Source organism: Ammodytes marinus (genome assembly GCF_949987685.1).
Source record: "Ammodytes marinus genome assembly, chromosome: 10".
In the NCBI taxonomy this organism is placed as follows: Eukaryota; Metazoa; Chordata; class Actinopteri; order Uranoscopiformes; family Ammodytidae; genus Ammodytes; species Ammodytes marinus.
In genome coordinates, this window is record NC_137214.1 from 26,951,179 (window position 1) to 26,976,178 (window position 25,000).

A 25,000-nucleotide genomic window follows, 5' to 3' on the forward strand; every position below is an offset into this window, starting at 1 on the left:
TCTTTCTGTGCATCAAAGATGAAGAGATTTATTTTTTTCCTTATGGGTTCTGGCTGTCTATATGATTCTGGACCAAGGTATCGCTAAACATGTGACTGTGAGTGTGAGTGTGAGTGTGGAAAGACCCTTTGGTGACCCTGCCCTTGCTCCTGAGAGAGTGTTCAGTCTCATCTATACAATTTCAATCATTCATACTTTTACAGTTTTTTTCCGATCGCTAACCCACAGTGGGCACAACTGTAGCTCAATGTGCAAAACTCTAACTACAGTATGCACTACCAACAGCCACTGGAGCTGAACAGTTCACTTCACCTGCAAATAGGCTCATTGCAGCAAACAATATGAAACAGCCTCATTGAGATAACACACACCAGTTTTTTTTAGGAAAACAAAAATAAATGAGAATCAGAAGTTTGCTTCAATAGATACACATTTTGTATATTTTATTGATAGCATCTACTGTATTTGTTTTAACAAGCAATTGATCATGTGTACCTAATAAAGTGGCTGGTGAGTGTATATATACTGTATGTATATATGCTCTCAGTGTGCATAAATTCTGCTCAGGTGCGGGTTTAGCCACCAACACATTTGTGAATGGCCTTGAACGGTGCCAGCAGCACGGCAGGCTGTAAAAAACAGATTTGTCGATACGTTCAACAGGAGGATTGATGCAAGGTCAAACACTGAACAAGTTTCCTTTGAAAATATTTGTTTAAAATGCCAGTAGGAGAAAGCAGAGTGTGTGGGCAGCAGGAAACAAGAGGGCAGAGCTAGAGGGACAACACAGATTACTGTACATGGCACTAAACCGTCCTTGAATCCTTAAAGACACGTTGCGTAACTTTTTTATATAAATGAATGTCGGTTACATTCAAGCCATCACTAAACGAGTTGACACAAAGTTGATCAGGCCAATCAGCTCCACAAAACTCTCTCTATATTTCTCAGTATGGCAGACTTTACAAACTGGTGTTGCCTCCCCCCCTCCCTCCCGACACTGGCGCAGGAACTCAGAAAAAATCCCAAGAGGTGCCCAAGAAATGTTTCAGTTGTTGATTATTCTGCTAAGAAAAAAAAACTGGACTTCAGCAGAAGGTAATAAATCCATGCATGCTCACCGAAGGCTTACCTCATTTAGACGTGCCGACAGTGTTGTTGTTATTAATCAGAATTCTTCATGGGGGGTGAAATAAGTTACGCACTATAGCTTGAAGTAGAAAAAATTGTGCACACTCGATCGTTGTCTGGCTTCTTTTAGGTAATATTTCAAAATGCAGTCGTGCAATCGGCACTCCTCAGGTCAAGATGTGCCGGGAAAAAGCATGTGATAACCCCACAGACTGTATATATAAAATGTAAAGCGCTTCGGGGCTGAGAAACTCGTCTAAAAAGTGCTATATAAGACAAGTCTATTTACCGTTTACCATACAACACTGTCGAGGCTGGCGTGTGCTATGCCCGGTGTTTACCTGCAGGCCCAGTGGTTTCCAGCGCACGTTGCGGAGCAGAGCGGGCGTGGAGCTCAGAGTGTTCTGAGGCCTTTTCTTCAGCGTGAGGATGACTCCGCACGGGTCCTCTCTCAGAGCATTGACCAGGTTCTTCAGCTGCCAGCCCACCTGAGGAGCACACACACACACACACACACACACACACACACACACACACACACACACACACACACACACACACACACACACACACACACACACACACACATACACAAACACACACAATAGGTTTAAAAACAACTTCTGCAAACCACAATTGCACTGTGAGAAACCGATTCTGCTGAGGGAAACCATCAGGCAACAATATTAAGCTTTTAAACCCTGTTGCTGCAAACAAAACACACATGGGTCCCGATAATACGTGTTTCTGAAACACTAACCACTGCTGTTCATTTATTTATCGACAATTAATGCATTAAAGGTGGAGTGAGTGATTCTGGAGAATGCAAGCTCAAATACCTTTGTTGTCAAAATCAGTGAATATCTCCTCACGATCCACTACCTGATTGTACTGTGTGTGCAGGTCTAACCATACAAATGCCAGCAAAGAGCAAGAAAACTACTGTACAAAAAACACAGAACAATAAGTTTATTTCTGGCTGCCCATTTTGAATGTAGATACATCCATTCATATGTTTTAGTTGTATTTTCTGTAGAATCGATGGAGATGTAAATTAAATACACAACCAAACTAACAAGTCCTTTCAGAGTGCTTCCTAGCTTTAATGTGGTTTATATGATGATAATAATATTGTAAAAATAATTTACTTTATTTATAAAGCACTTTTCAAAACACAGTTACAAAGTGCTTAACAAATAAAAGCACGATTAAAACAAAGGGCATAAAATACATGTACACAGACAATAATGAGAGATATGAAAACAAAAGGATAAAAGACAGGAATAAAAACAAAAGGCAAGCTCAAATGAAATCTGGAAACGCTCTCCGATAAAAGTGTGTTTTGAGTAGAGACGATGATACCCATGGCAACGGATACTACAGTAAGAAAACACTGCAGCATAGCAACTATTTCACAAACAAGCCTCAGGCAAGCTACCTCGTAAAAAAAGTGTTTACTAGATCTAACCAAACTGGTCGTTAGGCTTTGTGGCTACCTATACGCCAAGACACCACAACTATGCACCAATGGTTTAAAAAAAATTATCAAATAACAATAAATGGTCTTTTAGTTAATATGGTCCTATAGCAGAAAGAGAGAGAGAGATGGTAAGAGAGGAGTGCTGACTGCAGAGTTTCCTTGTGGTTTCCCGGGCCAGCCTGTCTCCAGAGCTCACAGCACTCGTCAGGGCATTGATTGGCTACACTGGTCTCAGATACAGAAAGTGTCCGCAGAGGCCACTACACACACACACACACACACACACACACACACACACACACACACACACACACACACACACACACACACACACACACACACACACACACACACACACACACACACACACACACACACACACACACACACACACACACACACACACACGTTCACAGAACTGTCCTAGCCAGCCTTTATCAGCCTTTAGAGATCCGTTTCCTGTCCTATTTGTCCCACTTCTGATCACTGGTTGAAACTAGACATTCACCAGCAACAAGAGTAGCCATTGAATAAGTTACTATACTTATATGTATTAGTAATGTTTTTTCTCATAATGCACTATGACAAAAAAGTTGAAATGTCGAGAATAAACTTTGACAGTGCAAGACTGTGGTTAAGTTTGAAAGACATTGACAGATTCCAACTTCCAGTATCTCAGTAACTCAGAAGCGAAATGCTATTAAAACGCTAAAGATGCATCGTTTGCTTCTTGTCTTCATGCTATGCTAAGCTTATCCTTGCGTGGCTTTAGATATGTAAGTGGTAGGAGAGGACATAAATATTTTCATCAAACTCTCAGCGAGAGAGAGAATAAATGTATCCCCCAAAATGTCGAGCCATACCTTTAACAACAGAAGCCACAGTAGTCAAATCGTCTGTGGCCTCAGATGGAGAATTCATTTATGTCTGAATGAGTTGGACACCATTTCATACCAAAGAAAATCCTGAAACCTCTGCCATGCTAAACTTCTCAACCCTTGTTAGATGCACCTCAAAGCTGGACGGCAAACACAGAGCCAAGCCTAACAAGGTCACGTTAGAACCATTCTGTTATGCAAATATACACAGAGCAGAGAGAGAGAGAGAGAGAGAGAGAGACACCTACCAAAATAATAATAGAACACTGCTGCCGGAGAGGTTTTTCTAAATCCCCGGGGTCTTCGTTATTTTACCAGATGCTATTACCTCCACATAATGATGTTGCCTCTTCAAACAATCAATTTGTTTCTTAAAGCAAATTCCACATTGTTACCTCAAAAGAGGAGCTGAGCTAAAAAAAAATAATAATAATAATAATTTAAATGCGTGTGCTGTCCTGTTTTTGAAGTAGCCTCAAACAGACGCTAATGCACGGACATGAAGGCAGCGCTGTTGGTAAAACACGTGGGATAGGCCAACATAATGATTCAATAATGGAATGGAATTTGCTCATTCAATATTCGCATTAATCTAATTTTTAAAGATGGAGCCTCATTGGATAAATGTATCATCATCATCATGTTGACAGAGAGTTTGCTGGTAGTGCGTATCCATCTTCCCCTTCTCAGCAGATTGGGGGGAAAAGAGCTATATTGACTAGAGACTTCCCTCCACTGTCCCCGTCACACACACACACACACACACACACACACACACACACACACACACACACTATTGTACTTCTATCTTTGTGAGGACACTCATTGACATAATGCATTACCTGGCCCCCTACCTCAACCTTATCCATCACAACTATATGCCTAAACCTTCCCTAAACCTAATTCATAGATGAAACTTAAAACCTAGTCTTAACCCTCAAACTGCCCTTTGAAGAAATGACGACCAGGCAAAATGTATTGACTTTTCAAAAATGTCCTCACTCCGATGGTTACAAAGTCCTCAGAAAGATACCTGTACAAGTACAAACACACACACACACACACACACACACACACACACACACACACACAACACAACACAAACACGCCTCTGTCTTATCTCCTCCCCCAGAGTGAGGGATCAGAGTGGTGAGGGGATAGCTGTGGGAGTAATGAAGGGTTGGAGCTGTGAGGCTGGCAGGGTGCGCTCTGCTCTGTCACCCCGAGGAGAGAGAGAGAGAGAGAGAGAGAGAGAGAGAGAGAGAGAGAGAGAGAGAGAGAGAGGAAAGAAGGAGATAACACACTCGGTCTCCCTCACGCGTCAATCAACGCCCGCCCGCTCCCCCTGTGCCTGTGTGCACGCTTTCGCATGAGCGGCACCTATCCAGACGTACAAGGGGAACACTTTAAAAAAAGCACACACAGTAGACATCTACACACACACACACACACACACACACACACACACACAAACAAACAAACTTTTTTTTTCTTTTTCTTTCACATGAATCTCAAATAAACGCTGGAACAAATTGTTTGTGCCAGCCAGAGCTAGACAACATTGGGCCACACACAGCACCGTTCCAGTTAAAATGGCGGCCCATTTCTTCTCTCTCTCTCTCTGTTGATGGGATGAGTTAAACCAGAAGCACAACATTTTTCAAGTCTCGAAGTGGAAACTGGAGTTCACATTTCGACGCCTCCCTCTGGGTTTTTATCTCATAGGACAATGGGGAAAAACATCCAGATAGAGTGAGCTGGCGCCACGCCGGATTGAACAAAGGTCTCGTAACCTATAATCAGCCAGTGTAATTAGCCTACATAGAGACACAGGGGCAGGAAGCACCGATGACACTAAAAGGTGGTGACATTGTGTACTTTGACATCTCGTCACCTTAGTAAAGAATGCAGAGCAAAAGAAATGCAGAAAACATAATGGACAAACACCTTTCCGCCATTAGTATAATAAGTGTTGAGTTTGAAAGCCGGTTAAACTCACCACTGTCTGGTGGTTGACTTGGATGACCTCGTCCCCAGCATGGATCTTCTTACACAGGTCTGCTGGAGACTGCAGAGGAAAAGGACCAACTTCATTATATACAGTATATGTATTTCATCGTTATCCAAATAATAAACTCTTCAGAAACTACATATTCAATGTTTATGAGCTGGACCAGTGATATTCTGTTTTTTTTTTTGTATTTCTTGTTGGTGGACTGTTTGACGTTTTTTGGTTCTTCTGTTTCCAATATTTTCTTCCAGATCTGTTTAAGCTGATCCAACAAAAAGTGTGGCCCTAAATTGAACCGTTATTATCTGTGATCAATGTATAAAGAAAAATAACAGGGTAATACCAGAAAATGAATTAACAACTTCCTTCCCCATTTGAACGTAAAACTATATTATTTTGAGTTGCTTATATGTTGCTGATGATCCCGTTCATTTGTCTATTTATTGCTTATAGGTTTTACTGTGTGTTTGAATACATATAACAGGTACATTGGTGGAGTGTCACTGTCAAGCTTCAGGCTGAGTGAAACAAAAGACTCACATTCTCCGTGGTTCCGGTGATGACGTGAAGTCCATCATACGTGGATTTGATATACATCCCCTGAAACACAAGCACACAGAGGATTCAGTACAGCACAGAGTACACACAGGAATACATCATATATAAAACATTTGTGTCTCTGACTGTGTGTGGACCAGAGTGATAGAATCCAGTCTAAACTTGACCTACATATGGTTGATAAATTAAAGGAGTAACTAACGTAAGTATTGTCTTTATCTGTCGACCCCAAATTGTCTCTGTGTGTTTTGATGATGCTTAAGAGTTTTACTTGGCCTCGAAAACAAAAGACAGTTGTATTGAAAATGTGAGTATTCCTAACTTTTTTATTTTTACAGTATAACATATATACAGTATGTTATAGTGTACATTACACGTACAGTAGTCATTTTATTGGAGGTTTATATTGCACCTTTCAAAGCAGCTCTGGTGGGAACGTATGTGTGTGTGTGTGTGTGTGTGTGTGTGTGTGTGTGTGTGTGTGTGTGTGTGTGTGTGTGTGTGTGTGTGTGTGTGTGTGTGTGTGTGTGTCCTTACCAGCCCTTCACTGGGCATGATGCTGGTGAGGTGGACCACCTCCAGATGGGCCGACTGAGAGACCAGAGAGTCTGACGACAGAGAGATGATGTGGTCGCATATCCCTGCCAAGGTCTTGCACTGGAGATGGCAACGCAGTTAAGGAGGGCAGAGGGGAAAGAGACAGAGAGAGAGAGAGAGATACAGAGAGAGAGAGAGAGAGAGAGAGAGAGAGAGACAAAAAATAGAAAGAAGAAAAAAAGTGATTGAGATTGGTTTTGGTCTGCGGGGGATGCTGTGACCTAGCTGGAGGAGGTGAAACCAAAATCATTTCATCAGATTGTTCCACATCGCCACTTTCCATCACTCCAGCTCACAAACTGTTTCCTGTCAAAGTCTGTCCACAGGCGTGCCCACAAGACATTGTCACAGCCAACCCGGCCGGCTGTGACAAAAATGACATTTTCTAACGTCTAAATTACAGAGAGAGCACAGATTTGTTTTTTTGCTATTTGTTTTTACGTGTTGTGTTGTTTTTTTCGTATCTTTAATGTTCGGTAAGTAAGTTAGTTAGATTAGATTGTATTTGACATGAATATCACAATGACGAACCAGATGCATTGTCTAAGTGTTGTAGCATACTGTACATGCTAGTTCTCAACACCTGTCCACAGGAAGCTTTTGAAAGTCAAAATCAAAGATATGAATACAAATTATAAAACAGGAAGAAATAATAAAAAGGAAATTTGTAGAATAATACAATTTGCAAAACTAGAGAGCAAAAGCAGCATAATCAGACTATAGACTACTCTAGTAAGCTATTTGTGTAAGCACTGTTGTTTTTTTAGTCCTTTGTTAGAAGCATTACTGTTGGTCTATACCAGGGTTTTAGACTAGTGGGTATAAGGTTCCAACGTTCTGTCCCCTTTAACAGAGAAAACAGACTGTGTAAAAATATATCTTGTACATTGTTAACAGACAATCAACCATTGATTGGAGGCTTGAGTGATTGCCCTACAGGAGCTCTGATGCCCAATGGCTTATTCAGAAAAGACTGATGAAACATGATTATTTAAAAAACTGTTGAAGATTACTATAATTCATAAAATTGTGACAGTGGGGGGCATATTTTGGCTTCAGATCATCTAAATACATTTTTCTTTTACACTACACAAACACAGCAAAAACGGCAGATAAAAGGCAGGGCTACACCTCGCCTCTGTTCTAAATAAACCTTGACTGTTTTTCAGGCTATTTGTCTGCTCGGTCACGCGTGCGAGTTAATTTATCTTCAGCAGCATCTCTGCCTTCTAATCTGGGCTGACTGACTGCAGTGGGCTTACAGAGACCGTTTCCCTGGTTATCCGTCCTCATCGCATCACTGCTTAGCATCCATACACATACAAACACACGCGTGCACACACACACACACACACACACATGCACATTAACTGGAACATAACAGACATACATGTAGAGAATACACTGTACATGGTCCACACAAGCTGCGTGACGGTTATGAACCCTGCATAAAATAATCTTCTGATCTCAATCCTAATGAGCAATTACCGGATCATGGTGATGAAATGAACGGAGGTCTTCAACACACACGCATGCACAAACGAACGAACGAACGCACGCATACACACACTCACACACACACACACACACTATAGCTCAGAGCCAATGATTAATTCAGTGAGAGAGAGAAGGTAGAGGATCTTCATTGAGTTTGCTATGTGATGCTTATGTTCTCACTCTCTCTCTCTCTCTCTCTTTCTCACTGTCTCTCGCTCACACACACACATAAACACACACCATCCTTTTCTGGGTCAGTAATCTGAATATGAGTCGAGTCGACGTTGACAAATCACGTAACGGGATACCTAGGAATGCATGTGTCATCAGCAGACACTGAAACTGACTTTAAAGAGTTGAATCAATGCAACACTGAAGCTAAAAACATTGTTTTGATCAAGAACTGGACATATTTTGAGATTGTCGGATAGTTTGCGTCCATAACATGTCTGTATCCAAAATCTGTTCCGTCTAAAAATGAAATAAAGATTTTAACTATGGTTTAATCAAACAAGGATATTTTTGTTTTTAAAGATGTGGAACTGTATACATAATTAGTAAGACATTGCTACATTTGCATATTTATTAAAGTATATAAAAAAAATGTAAATCAAAAAAAAAAATGTTTTAAGTGTCATGATTATATCTATACATTAAATTGTTTTTGCCTTTTCACCTGCAGTGTCTCGCTTTCCAAAAAATTAAAGGGTCAGTGAGAAGTAAGTAAGAGGAAAAGTACTATGCTTGGTGTATCTAATCCTGCCTAAATAGCATGTGAAGTCCACAGCGGGAAGCCACAGTGTGTGACAATGTTGTGGCTTTGCTTGTGTCCCCTCTTTGATCATTGGGCTAATAGTCTTGACCTGGGATTAACATGGGGGGTGTGGGGGTTGACGGACAAAAAGCCAAGTCACCAGCGGCAACTGACACACCCAACCTTGATGTGACCACACGCTATACACTCAGGAGAACCTGAGCGCAGATTATAAGGGAAGTTAACTTATGTGGCTGGCTATAGCTGGCGTGAGATTTAAGGGCAGTCAAACAGAACGCCAGACATAGTATGCTGCCAAATGGATTAAAGCTCTGACTGCACACTCCCCTCTCCACCACCTCTCCCTCATTCTAATTCTCCCTCACGCTTTCTTCTCTCTCCTCATCGACTCGCGACTCTCTCTCTCTCTCTCTCTCTCTCTCTCTTGCACGCGCCACGGGCAAAAATATAAACCTGACCAGAGATAAAGAGGAAAGAGAAACGGAGGGGGGGGGGGGATAATTGAAGTCAGTGATTCTGGAGAATCATTTTTTTTGTCATAATAACCTTTTTCCTCAAAATCAGTGAATATCTACTCACGATCCACTATTTGTCTGTACTGTTTGTGCGCTGAAAAAAAGAATCTGGTTTAATGGGTATGTAAACAAAGGGTTTGTTAACAAATAGGGCCCACCATAGCTAGCAACATGCCCGTCTACAGAGCCTAGGCTTTGTATCAACACAGATTTTTGTTTTCAGCGCACACACACACACACACACACACACACACACACACACACACACACACACACACACACACACACACACACACACATGGCAGTTAACAGACTGTGAGGTCATGTTCACTGTTTTGACAACAAGCCTTCTCCAGAATCGCTGACTGCACCTTTAACTTGTATGTTATTTAGTTATGATTAAAGAAAACACAAAAACATGTCAATTTGACGATTTTTTTTACAAAGTAGTTTGAACTGTGGTGGGAGGAAACTGGAAAAACAAGGGAAAGGGGAAAAAACACACAACTAGGACAGTCTTATGTAATTCCCCTTCATCCTTATGCATGCATGCACATAAAAAACACACACACACACACACACACACACACACACACACACACACGCACACACATACATACTTCACGCTCCATCAGACGCACAGGCTCACACATGCTCTCTCTCTCTCTCTCTCACACACACACACACACTCACACACACACACTAACACACACACACACACACACACACACACACACACACACACACACACAAACACACACACACACACACAAACACTTATTCACAGTCCATCTGATTGCTGCAGGCCGTAGTCTGGAGGAGAACAGTGTAGCAGGGAGTTTTGCATTATTGAGCAGAATCTGACAAACGTAACAACCGAGCGCTACAGTAGCAGAGCAGGGCTGACCAGGGCATCTCTACAGTATACTATCTGGGTGCAAACTCTCATACTCTATGTCGGGGTCAACCGCCAACACATGCATCACTTAAGTGAAACTACCAAAAGTATGTGAAAAGTGTGTGTATTTATGAAAAAAATAGAAAAGTATTTTAGAGAAAAGTGTACTTGAACAGGATTTGTTATTCAGACTAGGTCATCTCCGAGTTATTTATAGGACTGAATATTAATAATGCATGATAATGTAGCTGGTTTAATCTAACATTGTATTTAGTAAGATAATCACGTGTAAGGGATAAACATTTCAATTTGAGCACAATATTCCCTGCTATATACTTCTATAGTTTTCCGAGAGTGCGTTAGTCACTTGTTAGTCATTTGCAGTTGGTTATCAAGAAGTTAGCGATAAGGTGGCTAGTTATTTTCATATCTGTTACATGTTAAAAATGTGGTAGATCCCACAGCTAGCAAGACACCGGTATGTGTCAAACATTACATAGGCTTACACATTTGAACATAAATGCAGTTATGGTACCTTAGTTATCATTAGCAAGTTTGTAGTCAGTAAGTGTACATGCAAAATACAGCAAACATGTACCACTGATATATGTGATTCTAAAGAAAGACTAAACATTGGCTAGATGTACTATAGACTTACTGCATATCATGTCACAGAATAATTGTTTGTTTACACAATTTGGTGTTGATTGGCCATGCTAATTTGAATTTTTTTTACTAACCAGCATCTGGGTTAAAAAGAAGGTCAATGTTCTTTTAACATTCTAAACAATATATTGCAGGATTTTTCTAATGGCAAATACAAGTGAGAAAAAAAAATTAACAAGTTTTTTTACATAATTAAGATGACACAACTAGGTCGGGTTCATGAACTGTATGTTCCTTCATGTGTTGTGTTGTGGCTGGAAGGTATTGTTACTTCACCTGAACTTTGTCAATTCCATAGTAAACAAAACACACACACACACACACACACATACACACACACACGGATCAGCAAGGAAGCAGCATCTAACAAACCCCTCATGCTGACTCTCTACTTCACACATAAACCTCCCACACACAACACACTTGGTCATCTGTAGCCTTTAGTCTGGCACCCAGGGTTTTGTTTGTACGTTTGTTTGTTTGTTTGTTTGTTTGTGTGTGTTTGTGTGTGTGTGTGTGCGTGCGTGCGTGCGTGTGTGTGTGTGTGCGTGTGTGTGTGTGTGTGTGTGTGTGCGTGTGTGTGTCTGTGTGTGTGTGTTTGTGTGCATGTGTATTTGTGCGTGCGGAGCATTTAAAAGATTTAAATTTGCCCGATATCACTCCTGTGTCACTGACAGGCCTGTAACAAACAATAGAGTGGAGCATCAGACTACATTCCACAACCAAAAAGCTAAGAGGGGTGACATTTTGACAAAGATGACATCACAACAGGGGCAGACCCAATATCTCAAATACAGTCTTGTGATTGGCCCTGCTTATAGAAATATACAGTTTTGGATGTAGGCTATATACCACATACTGACAGGACTGCTCTGGGATTAACAGTATCTCTCGATTTAAAATGTTTCGATGGTTCCCATATTAGCATGTGAACTACTCCCCCCTATACAACACTGTATTTGGTTCCCTCCACCTGACCTTGAATGGCAGCAGAAAGTGTCCCAACCCAACTGTCAGCCCGATCAGACACTAGCTGCTCAGTCCCTTTCACACGTGGACACAGACAGTTCTCCGTCATACACGCATGAACAGATACACACACACACTCACACTCACAAGCTCACACTCTCTCACACACATAGGCTAAACTGGAGCTTTCAAAAGGCCTCTGGCTTGCTTCCACTTTAACATCCAAAGTTTTTGTGCTACAAATTCCCACATCAACATAAGAGTGCTTTGACACGCATAAACACACAAAAACAAACACTCTAAGTTCCGTGAAAAAAACACATACACACAGTGGCCCTCATTTATCAACCGTGCGTAGACCAGAAAAATGGGTGTACGTACATTTCCACGCAAACCTCGGCATTTATCAATATGGACGTGAGCGTAGGATACGCTCAAATCCCACGCCAGCTCTCAGCTCGTGTATGCAAGTTTGTAAACAGCATGGACTCGCAGTGCAGGCTGTGCCGGGTAGCCGATGACTTTGTTGGACAATTATTAGAAGGTAATACAAATGCAGTGTTTGCTCAGACCGAAATAAAGATATTAATCACTTAAAATTTTGCAGCTTATGGTGTGCAACTGAGGAGAGCTGATTCAATAGTGCGCACACCGGCCACTTAGGAGCGCTGCATGGGACTGCGTGAGGGCAGTTGTCTTCGACTTGGAGCAGCTGGGGGCACACTGAGGCACGGGGGCTGCATTCATTCAAAATGTTAGCCTAAGTATTAAATATGTAGTAGGCCTACACTGCTCTTTATAATAAAAATACACGGCACAACATTCAACTTAACATTTTATTTATTTGACGCACTTTTTAGATGTTAGTTCCTCTTTTAATGTGTCATTGATCGCTTAAGTGAGCGATTTATTTCCACCGTTAACCGGCATGTTTTTCCGATCTGCTAGTGGAGCAGCTCAGCAGGACAGTGTGCGCTCTCACAGCTGATCGTTGCCGGGTCAGCTTGTGCAGCTGACGGCCGGGCTGACCACTCGTGCCAAGCGCATGCTGTCATACAGTAAAACACAAAATGTGTTGTTTCTAGTTTTTAAACCCCTTTTGAGTAGTGTTATCTAAAAGGGCCAATACATTTTAATCATTCAAATCTCTGCAGACCTGTATTTCTTTTATGGGGACCATTATCGGACAGTTGGTGCATCTTTTTCTCCTCTAGGGCCTACCTCTTATATTATGCCCGCACGTTGGTTGCATTTCAGAACAGCAACACGCTTTTTTTAGTGGCGATTTCTGAGTCAGACCACTTTTTCTTCATCTATGTAAAGAAATGGCGACATATAATTGTATATGCTGTTTTATAGCATTTGAGCGCTGGAGATCATTTGTTGTCAACATCAACGCTGTTGACCACAGGAGTTATTTCCTTCCTAGCTGCTGCCTTCTGTCGTTCTTTGATGCCGCTTGTAATGCTCCGAAATGAAACTCTTTTTTTTTCTACTTTCGCTGTTATTCTGTCAATTTCTACTTCAGAGAAGTTCCTCTTCTGTGCCGTAATGCGCATATCCATGTCGTAAAACCTCTGGGCGAGGCCTCTAAACTGAGAAAATATAGGGGCGTGATACGATTGTTTTCAGCCGCCGCATTTATCAATAATGGCCTGGCGTACGCCGAGATTGGCGAGATACGACTGTTTGATAAATACCACGCGACACCTGGCGTAGGGAGGTATTTGCGCCAGAATCTGCACCAGTTTCCACGCAAAATTGATAAATGAGGGCCATTGGAACATAAAACTGCTTGACTATTTCTTGGCAGACATAAGGTTGCCTGGTTACTGCTCCCCACTTAACACATGTATGGATTTGTACTGCAAAAGAAAAAATAGATATACCAAGATATGAATAAATTCATTTAGAGATGCTCCTAGGTAGATATAGTTTCCTTTGGACAGGCTAACTGTTTCCTTATCGTTCTAGTGTTTATCTAAGCTGAGATAACTGCAGTCTGTGTCTTACTATTTAGTGTATAGATAGGAGTATGGTATTAAACTTCTCATCTCACTATTGGAAAGATTATACCAAAACTACTGAACTATTCCTTTAATGCAACAAGGGCTTTGATCGGCTTGTGTAAGTAAAGGGAGATCTGGCCTGTGCCATTACAGAATATAAAATGCTTGGCAAGTTCATGTGTGATGCAACCAGCGAGGATAGGACATTACAGTTTACACTAGGATAGTATTTGTTGTGATCAAGTTATCAATTCATTTCAATAGCTGTCACAGCTGAGTGTGCCATCGCGCCCCTTATCTATTTTTCCATGCTGGAAAAAGGCCAACTACTTTAAAAAATCATTACAGATATTCCAGTAAGAATTACTTTGACATTTAAAAACAGAAACTCACCACATGGAGGATCTTATTTTCCGTCTCGTACACAGTGCAATCCTGTAAAAGGAGAAGAAGAAGAAGAATATATGAGATGAATGAAGCATCTACAGTATGTGAAACCTCCGCACAGAAGCTCAAATATCTCCCTCCTCCAAAAATATCACACCAAGGAAATAAGGAAACAAGAGAACCGATAGGCCTTACAGGAAGACAGACTTTCAATGGAGAACTTCAGCAGTCAGCTATTTCATTTTTTCCTAACCTTCCTACGTTACGCACATTACTTCATAATCTTGACTAAAACATTGCATCGCGGGACAGTTTTTCTAGGATCTAGTCGCCTGGAGCTCCGTCGTGAGGCCTCCCCCCCTCCGCGGAAGAATTTAGAAAACTACATTATTGGAACATGACAGATTGTTATTTAACGATAGCAGAGATAGTTAATCTATTTCTGGGAGAGCGGCCCAGCGAATCCAGCAGATGTGCATAGTAGCAGTTCATTTCTCCGTTTGATGCATTAGCCACCTTTGTCTTGTGTCTCTCTCGCGCTCGCACCCTTGCCAAATTCACATGTACATTTGGCCCCATTGTCGGACCTATACGCCCCCCCCCCTCCCCCCTCTCTCTCCTGGCCTCTTGTACTAGCGAGATGGGGTGTTATCTGCCGGGCTCCAGGACTCACTCTGGGCACGCTTACAAACACACACTCTCACACTCACACACACACACACACTCTAAGCAGGCTCTTACAGGGAGGACGTGGATAGGCTCCAGGACGGCAGACATACACATAGTTTGTGTCCAAAACAATGAGATTTCCACAGTATCAGAGTGTGTTTGCACGTAGCTCCAGTCTTTTTCATTTTTTTTTTTTAGTGCATTTGTGTGAATCTACATAAGGGAGAGAGCCAGTATAGGGGCACAAGGAGGACAGGATATTGAAGGGATTAGAAGCGACCTCCAGTTCATTCTCCACCAGGGCCCAGACAGTAAGTTACAGGCAGGATGAGGTCTATAACAGTGAGTCAATGAGCACTTTGTCTAAAGCTGTTACTAAGTGCTACTCGTCCCGTCAGCCGTTCCAGTCAACAGCCCAGGGGGCAATCGGGCATATGTTCCACTCATGATCCTCTATAGAAGTGTGCTATGGACCAGAAACACACTGTGTCTGTATTGATGTCCCCAATCCAAATACCACTTTAGTTTGCCCTTTCAACTCAAAGTATGATACTGACTACGGATGTGCGCGCGTGTGTGTGTGTGTGTGTGTGTGTGTGTGTGTGTGTGTGTGTGTGTGTGTGTGTGTGTGTGTGTGTGTGTGTGTGTGTGTGTGTGTGTGTGTGTGTGTGTGCATGTGCGTGTGCGTCAGCACCTGTTGTACAATGGTAGTTAATTCTAGGCAGAGCTGCACAATGTTGTTCTTCAGTAACGAATACTCTGTCACACTGGCAAACGGAGACCTGAGGAGGACAAGACAAAAAGAGAAACAGGTTAAAATAGCACCTTTAAGCATTTAAATGAAGGCAAGCAAGGTCAATCGCTTAAAAAAAAAACTTTTATCTGTTTTGATGTGATTTTTACTACATCTGTGTTTGTATTACTGTTTTTCTTCCGCTCATTTATTTGCTGACTGGGATTTTTAGAAGCCTTGATAGGGGCACTGAGAGCGAGACATAAAAGTTATTATCTGCTCCTCTCGGAGCACAGGAGCAAGTGATAAAGAAACAAACAACAACATTTGGTTTTATATCACTGCCAGGAGCCTATGCAGCCCAGGGATCTACTAAGGCTCCACATCGCTTTGTATGTATGCTTTCCCAGCTTCATATGCTTCAATCAGCTTATCTTCACCATGACAACACAAGGATCAGCCTTCCTTACACATCTATGAATTACGTTACTGTAAGAGGGGTGGCCAAAATAATATATATAAAAATACATCTTTGAGGTGTATTTTGTTTCCATTGTTATTGAAACTCAGAGGGAGATTGTAAGGTGTTCCTGTTATTTTGTCCATTGCAACAGGGACAATTACTGAGACATGTTTACTTTACAGTTGCATTTAGTGAGATACATGTTATGAATATTACATTTGAAATAAAAAGAATAGTTCCAAATGTGGGGTAAAGTGTGTATTTCTACTTTCTTTCAGAGAGACAGCCACACAGTATTTGTGCTAAACTAAGCTAACCAGCTGCCGGCTTAAACTTAATCTGTTCTAGACACATATGACGGTAGTATTATTCTTTTTTATTTAACTCTCAGTACTAAAGCAAATAAGTACAGTTCCAACTATCCTCAAAATATTACAATATAACAATATACACCTCCATGTGAGCCAATGGCTGAGTTATGTTTAAACTCAGTATATCATCATAATCATTTAAAATATGTTAACTGAAAGCCACAAATGATGGGTGACACAAATTCATATGAGAGAATAATCAATAGATAGACAGGCATTGATTTGATTGAGTTATATTGCAAGCATAAATGAAGATGTTTTTAGATGATTATAGAATATATAGTCTATAGAATGGATGAGTTTAGAATTGTGTGATCATTCTTATTTGATTTATAAAAAAAAGTCAAATTCTGCCCACATGTTAAGTTACATTATGAGTCAATGGTTAGATTGAAATGTGTCTTTCTGCATATCCCCTCTCAAGTTACCACACTCCAGAGGGGGGGTCAGGGCGCAGGGTCAGCCATAGTACAGCGCCCCTGGAGCAGTTTGGGGTGAAGTGGCTTGCTTAAGGACACAATGGTAGAGATGGTGGGCACCGTGGATGTAATACCAGCCACTACTAGTTTTTACAACTAACACCCTTCTGTCCGGTGCCGGGGATCGAACCAGCGACCTCATGGTTACTGGTCGGCCACCTTTCCTTAAGGCCATATCCTACCACGTCATGTGTGGTCCCTACTCCCTACCTGTCGAGCCAGGCTAGCAGGTTTTTGGCTGCCCCGATCAGATCCACCACCGATGTGAGGAAGTCGTTGGGTAACCTTCGGGAGGCGCGGCCGTCATAGTGCCCGCCCCTCCGCCGCCCCAGGATGAAGTTCTGAAGGTTCTTGGCCGAGGCGTTGAGCTTGTGGGACAGGGTCCGCAGGTTCTCTGTCTCTAGGCCATAGTTCTACAGGGACAAATACAAAGAAGTTATGCAATCAATTCAATCAATATCTTTTATTTTTTAACCAGGTAAAAATGTATTGAGATTTAAATATATTTTCCGGGAACGACCAAGGCCATGGCCAAGAAAGCAGCACTATGGTAAAATCAAGCACAACCAACACAGTCACATACAATTCTCATAAACCTCATTCAGTAACCAATTAATATACAATACAAGATCAGTTTAAATATCAGTAAGCTAAAGGCTTGTCTGCAAACATGAAGCATTCCAGACATGAAAAGATACACCGTTTTTATTTTATTTGATCAATTTAACTGTCAACATAGGCAACTTTAAAGCTCAGGTTTTCACTTGCATTTCTGAAGTGTATCGTTCCACTTAAAATCTATTTTCGGCCCATGTATGCTTGAAACAACTATGATATTACAAGGATGTAGGCCTATGTATTGGGCTCTGAGCGATGCCAACATGCAAGTGACCTACATTTAGTACTGTGCCTAAAAACATCTTGTTTTGGTGGACTGAAACCACTGCTGTCCTGCTAACTCGATGCAGTTGCTACACAGGCTGTCTAGACACTGTGTTAGAAATAATCAGCGTTAGTTTACTTGTGCTAGTGATTAATTTGATCAAAGTTTAAAGAAATAGTTTTAAGAGTCTTGGAAGTCACTGCATCTCGCAAGTTCATCGAAAATACTGACATACTATATCGTGACGTATCAAAAGACTTGATCGAGATCCTGACCTGACACACTTTTTTAGTGGTCTAGTCTGTGTGCTAAGCTAGACTAATCGCACCCTGGTCTGAGCTCCATACTCCAGACAGGTGAGACAGAGAGAGAGACATTGGTCTTTCATTTCAACTGAGAAAGAAAAGCAAATAATATCAAAATGCTGTAACTACTATAAACATCATTTGTATGTCCACAGAGAAATATGAAAAGTGAGGTGACACTGCTGGAATATAGTACAAGTACAGTATGTACTGTACCTTTAATCTGTCTAAATGACCATGATCTTTCACAAGCTGGATACCAAAATCTATCTGTGGTTAAAGCATAAATGGTCAGTGTGAGCGTCACAAACTGAAATTTGACTTTGCTATCTCTGAATAGCCATTTGCATTTACACAAAACAGCAACTGTCGACACTAATACAGGAACACAGAGATGGTTGAGTAGCCCTTTACTGCACTGTGACCCTTTTAAATAAACACACACACACACCCCCCCGCCCCCCACACACACATACACACACAGACACACACACACAGACCCATTGAGCCACATTGCTCAGTGTCCCTGGGCACCTCCAGTCATGTCCTGCCTGACACAGCCTGATTCCTGCTGACACAATGGCTAATACACACACACACACACACACACACACACACACACACAGACACAAACACACAAACACACACAAACACACACACAAACACACACACAAATCTTTGTATAGTCAGATGCACAGGCTCAGCTAGACGTATCTATTCCTCCTCTGCCTCTAGATCTATTCTACACAGTCACGACCACAGTGACTACAAAGGAGGGAGGGATTCACAGTGGCAGCGGAGAGAGAGACAGAGAGAGACAGAGAGAGAGAGAGACAGAGAGACAGAGAGAGAGAGAGAGAGAGAATAGACAAACTAAAGAGGCAGAAGACAAGAGGGCTAAAGAGAGAGAAAAGACAGAGCACCCAGCTATGCATTTCCCCCCCGAAACTGGGTCATGCTTACACTGTGTGTGTGCCATATATAATCTTCTGTATTGTGAGTGAATTGTGGGTAGATGCATACAGTGCATGAACTTGGAGTGCACATGTTTGCACAGCTGTAATTAGCCTGTCCTATGATTCGATCAAGAGCTGTCCGCGCCTCTCTCCAGGGGGACACAGTGTTGAGATGAAGCGCGGGGGAATACAACTGCACTGTGTCGACTTGTCTGAATGACTGTGTGTGTGCGTGTGTGTGTGTCCGTGCATGTGTGTCCGTGTGTGTGTGTGTGTGTGTGTGTGTGTGTCCGTGCGTGTGTGTCCGTGCGTGTGTGTGTGTGTGTGTGTGTGTGTGTGTGTGTGTGTGTGTGTGTGTGTGTCCATGCGTGTGCGTTTGTGTGTGTGTGTGTGTGTGTGTGTGTGTGTGTGTGTGTGTGTGTGTGTGTGTGTGTGTGTGTGTGTGTGTGTGTGTGTGCATGTGAGAGAGAGATAGAGAGAGAGAGAGAGAGAAGGAGAAAGCGGGAGAAATAATTTGAGCATTGCGTGCAGATGTGTGCCTCTGTGTGTGTCGAATCAATACAGTAAGAGGGCGATGCCATTAGAGCGAGCAACCCTCCACCTTCACATCGATGGGTTGCCATGGCAGCAGTGTGTGGAGTGGCCTCTCCTCCATGCTGATTATCCTAGTACCATTGTGTTCACACAGTCTCACTCACAAAGCATTTATGAAATGTTTGGGGGCAAAAAATATATATATACAGTATATAATATGGACACAATTTAATAAATAGAGTAAAGAATGCATCGGTGCTCTGTTCATTCACATGCCTTCAACATGAGCATTTGCAGACCACTTGCGCCTAAACGTACGGTATCCAACGTCATTTAATCAAGAGAATATTGATTGTGCGTGTGGTGCGTTCAGCTTGGAAGATCGCTGCTCAACTCTGGCACTCAAGCGAAATTGTACATGACAGGTAGCCTGGCATTCCCAGACCTGCCACTAGGCGCTGGCAAATTAAATTTGCTGCGCGTGTTGGTCTGGACACGCTCCGTTGAAGCTTATCAAGAAGACCAGAAATCTGGGTCTCACGTTTCAATTGGTTCTATCTAATATGGGCGCGCCAGAGCCCCTTATATGGTACTCTGGGGAGGACGTAACCGGATGACGACAGTGACGTGCATGCGACGTCGAAGCCGTGATAGTAAACATCAGAGATGGCTGCGGATATGTTGTGTGAGTTTGAGACTGCTTTGGCCTCGACCCTTAACGATTTGGAAGACGGCACTCAAATCTTTCATTAGCAAGTAAGTGGAATGTTCTATTTTGCCGACCGACAACGGCAAACGTTTTATTTAACAGTTTAACAGCTGTTCGCTAAACGAAAGGGGCTTACGTCGCCTTGTGCATCGCTCTGATTGGTTGTAGTGCTATCCAACTGCGTGCAGTGGCATTTGAAATGCACGAGTAGGAGCCGCCCCTTGAGTTGGAAATTACTATTGATCGTCGCCAGACCCTCTATCGTTCAAGATATCAGGGTCTGGATTTCCAGGCTACATGACAGGGGCACTGGATTCCAAATTGAAAGCAGTGCTTCCCCCCTCCGCTCCCCTCATCGTCATATAACAAGGGCAGTTTTCAGATGCTTTAAAAAAGGTTGGATTTATAAACAACCATCAAAATAACATTAAATCTTTATTTGTTTTAATGGGGAGAGGAGTAAGACTTATATCAGAAAACAGACACAAACAAAACATACATGCACACACACAAGCAAATCAAACTAGCCGAAGGGTAAAGGTTATAAGTTGGTGTCAGAGTGAGTGGGTCTGCCCTATACAGACTATATGGGCAAATACAAATATAACATACAAAATGCCTTGAAATACTTGAGTCTAATAAGCTCAAACGCTAAGATGAAGTATGAAAATAACTAGAAATGTTATTGATGATTAATATTTAATGTCTGATGTAACATCAACAGTATTTTTAAAATATTAATAAGGTGTCACGCAGGGTTACCATGAAAAGGAACAAACATGGAAAAGTGGCTCATCCGCATGAACGGAGAAGATGATGACATGAAACATTTTCTCAGAACAAAAGTTGAATTGGGACATAGTTACAAACACAAAACAGTGACGTAAGTATTATGCTTATGAGTTATGCAAAGAGTTTTTAACTTTCAGAGTTTTTTTAAAGGTTGTTTTTAAGATGTTCTGATTGACGGTGCTCTGGTTTCCTTTATACTGTATTCATTAAACACTATATTATACTAAATGTATAAGATATGCTGTAGGGCATGTGTTATACATTTTAAAGACTCAAAAAGTTGAAGCTTACTTGATTGATCCTTGTCATTTGACTTTAGACATAATAACAGCACAAGTATATAAGCTGGGAAAATGTCACACACTAGTTAATTAAGTGAAATGTAGATTTTAAGTAAGTTCAACACACTGACACATGTGTCTTTGAATTCAGATTTTAAAATGAGCTGTCATTGTATTCTTAAACTATGCCCATTTCCTAGTGCACATGCTGCTGAAAAAACTCGCTGCACCCACAGAAACCTACTTAGCATGTAAAAATGCTAGGGGCAAAAATCTCGAGCGCATAGACATAAAAGGAGGGGACTACTTTTTCCACATATACAGCAAGACTGCGAGCTCCGTCAGCGCTTGAAACTTGCATTGATGTGAGGCCAGACCAGACAGTCATAACGGTTGGCCCAGGGGACTAGAGTTTGGCTTTTCATTGGCATGGATTATATTGCTTACGATAGGGAATGGTCCTTTATTATTCAAATATCCACAGTGTGTACAGGTATAGCATAGAGCGGGCTGGCTCTTTGTTACCTGAAGAGTATACAGTTAATGAGCAGGAGGAGGTCAGTTGAGATTCGCTTTCACTGAGGCAACCTCAAAGGGAAAAACTTATGACTTAAGTCTTATTTTGTAGCTTTGGCCTTCGTTTTTTCTATCGATTAATAAAACATTTTACTCAACAAAATAATTGCTGAGATCTCGAAATAATGCAACTTCGCTAGAACAAAGTCCCACGGGTCAAGAAATGAGCAGTGGCATGATCACACAAGTGCTGCGTTGCAATACACATACTTTCTGCTATGTAGTATGGTAGAGAAAAGAGTTAGGATGTGCCAATTCTTGTGGTCAGATTTAGCATGCTTAAAAATACCCGGGTGTCTACCACATCCGGACGAGATTTTAGTGTTGAAATCAGCATGCTATTTGGGGCGATTCTGACCTACAATCCAGTGTGCAACAGAAGTGACGTCACATCGACGGAGCATCCGTATGAAAACAACCAGTGACGCAACGGATATTTAAGACAGAGGCAAGATCAAGGTGCAAGGATATGATGAAATAATAAGTAAAAGTATGTCCCAATTGTATGCATACTGCATCCTAACTAGACGCTTTTTATGGTCAGTTGCAGAATGTAGAATAGAAAAAAGAAGGCGATTTCTAACTCAGGGTTTAAGCGCACACAACACTTTCGGTATAGCCTGGCTCCGCCCGCCCACCTACTTCCGCCCAAATTTCATTTTCCCTTCAGTAGTCAGTCTGGGGATGGGGCGTATTAGTGGGATTCTGCTCGTCCAGAGTTTTGGTTGTCCAATCAGCGAACAGAGCGAGTGGCTGAGAACGATGACGTCGAAGTTGCGCTCCAGTTTCAGTTGAATGCTGCGTTCCTTTATACTCGGATTTCCGACTTGGTAGTTCCGAGTTCTGACCTGTCTGTGTTCCAATGCATCTGCTCGGGAAAGTATGGATGCCTACAACCTTTCTCATCCAAATAACTAAACGTTAGGCTCTAGCAAGTTACCGTTGCCAGGTACCGGTAGATCCATAGACTACAATATGTAGTGAAGTCGGAAATTTCCGAGTTCCCTGTACAACTGGAACGCACCGTCAGAAGCCGGCTCATGACGTACGGCACGACCAAACATTATGCGATTGGTTGGCTAAACCAGAGTGGCACTGAGCAGATCCAATAGTTTTAAACTTCAACAGACACCCGCCTCCAAGTGAGTGAACGTTTGCCAATTACAGCAGTTCCAGACCTTCTGTACAAATGAAATGAAGTACGATGGTCTGATAACACCAGGCTACTTTCGGTATAGGTCAAAGTTAAAACATGAAGTTCACCTGTCATACTGGGATTGATGATTTTTAATTGTGTTTAATATTTAACTGTTCACATTTAATTCCTCATCCTGTCTGACCTGGCTCTTGTTTCTTCCCCAGTATGCAGAGGATTTCCCTGATCTCAGCAATTCATTTATTAAGTGCAGCCAGCGTTATTATATCTGATAGGAAAGATTGCTAATACTCACAAAAAGTTAACACCCAGGTTGTAATAAACTGGAATTATCCCTCATAGCAGCAGTTTTAGAGTGTCCACCTGGCATCCATGTGTGTGTGTGTGTGTGTGTGTGTGTGTGTGTGTGTGTGTGTGTGTGTGTGTGTGTGTGTGTGTGTGTGTGTGTGTGTGTCCAGTTGCAGGACATATGGTGATTACTGCTGTGGGACTCTCATTCCCATGCTGGAACGTTTGAATGGGAAGAGGTGCTGATTAACACACACACACACACACACGCACACACACACACACACACACACACACACACACACACACACACACACACACACACACACACACACACACACACACACACATTCAAACAGGCCCAACTAATCCAGCCATGTGTGCCTGGGAGATAAGGTGCATCCTGCATACTCTTTCTACATACTCTCTCTCTCTTCCTCTCTCTTTGGGAGAGCAGCACCTAATTCCCCTTAATTCCCTAATCCTGAGCACAGGGCCACTGCACATACAGTCAGCAGTGACCGAGGCAGGACAGGACACACAAAGCTAAGGCCCAAATGACACAGGATGTTTACAGCCATTTCTTAAATTCTTAAATCCACGTCAATAACTGGTGGGAGGAAATAAAATGACAAATAATATATACAAATCTTTCTTACCTGTGGATATTTCTTTAGCAGTTATATGAAAGAGAACTATTTAAAAAAATATTAAAGTCTTCGCATGTAAATCCTCTTTATAACCTAATACATAAAATAAGATCTAGTATCCAGATGGTTTCTTTGGTTCACACCATGTCAAAGACATTGATTCTAGTGGTTTAGCTCATAAACAAAACAACAGTTTGATTTTTTTTTCTTAATTGGTGGCACGTACCCCATCTGATTTTTGAAATCAGAATTAGAAAATGTTTGTGTATAGTTAGTTTGGATTATCTATATTATAAGTGTAACATATTCTTAGTCATGGCATAATTGTATAGCAAGATATTATAGTTATTTTCAGCGAGATATTTGGCTAGTAGCCCCAATAACATTAGCAAAAGCTAGTGGTCATACGTTCCTCAGTCCAGTTGTTAAGCATCTGGCTGTCAACAAGTTATGTTGTTTTGCTCATTTTCCTTTCAAACGCAACTCAAATAAATGTTGACTTTTTCCTTTATTCCCTTCACAAGAATGCACCAGAATGTTATTACTGAAATAATACTATAATACTATAATAACCAAAACTGAGTTGATGATTTTTTTTTCTATCTAGATATTTTTACTGCAGCATCAACTCTTGTAACAGCAGCTAAAGCACAACCCAATTAACTTAGCATTATTTATTAATGCATTTAGTTCTATGTTTAACTTGTTTGAGGATGTTGTCACTTTAGGGCCTCCATACTTTTGGCTCATGTTCTCATACCAATCCAGATGAACCAGTCACATC

At 41.7% G+C, this 25,000-nt stretch overlaps 1 protein-coding gene across 1 annotated transcript in view; it reads right to left on the reverse strand.

Moving 5' to 3' along the window:
• The window catches only part of LOC307256531 (connector enhancer of kinase suppressor of ras 2), a gene marked incomplete at both ends in the record, with an annotated part of 65,599 nt that overhangs the window by 24,300 nt on the left and 16,299 nt on the right, over positions 1–25,000 (reverse strand). The window contains 7 exons of the mRNA XM_080035537.1: positions 1,473–1,619; positions 5,489–5,557; positions 6,041–6,100; positions 6,596–6,715; positions 14,378–14,419; positions 15,735–15,822; positions 17,297–17,499. Of these exons, the coding sequence (XP_079891663.1) occupies positions 1,473–1,619; positions 5,489–5,557; positions 6,041–6,100; positions 6,596–6,715; positions 14,378–14,419; positions 15,735–15,822; positions 17,297–17,499 (729 nt within the window). The remainder of the gene's footprint in view (positions 1–1,472; positions 1,620–5,488; positions 5,558–6,040; positions 6,101–6,595; positions 6,716–14,377; positions 14,420–15,734; positions 15,823–17,296; positions 17,500–25,000) is intronic.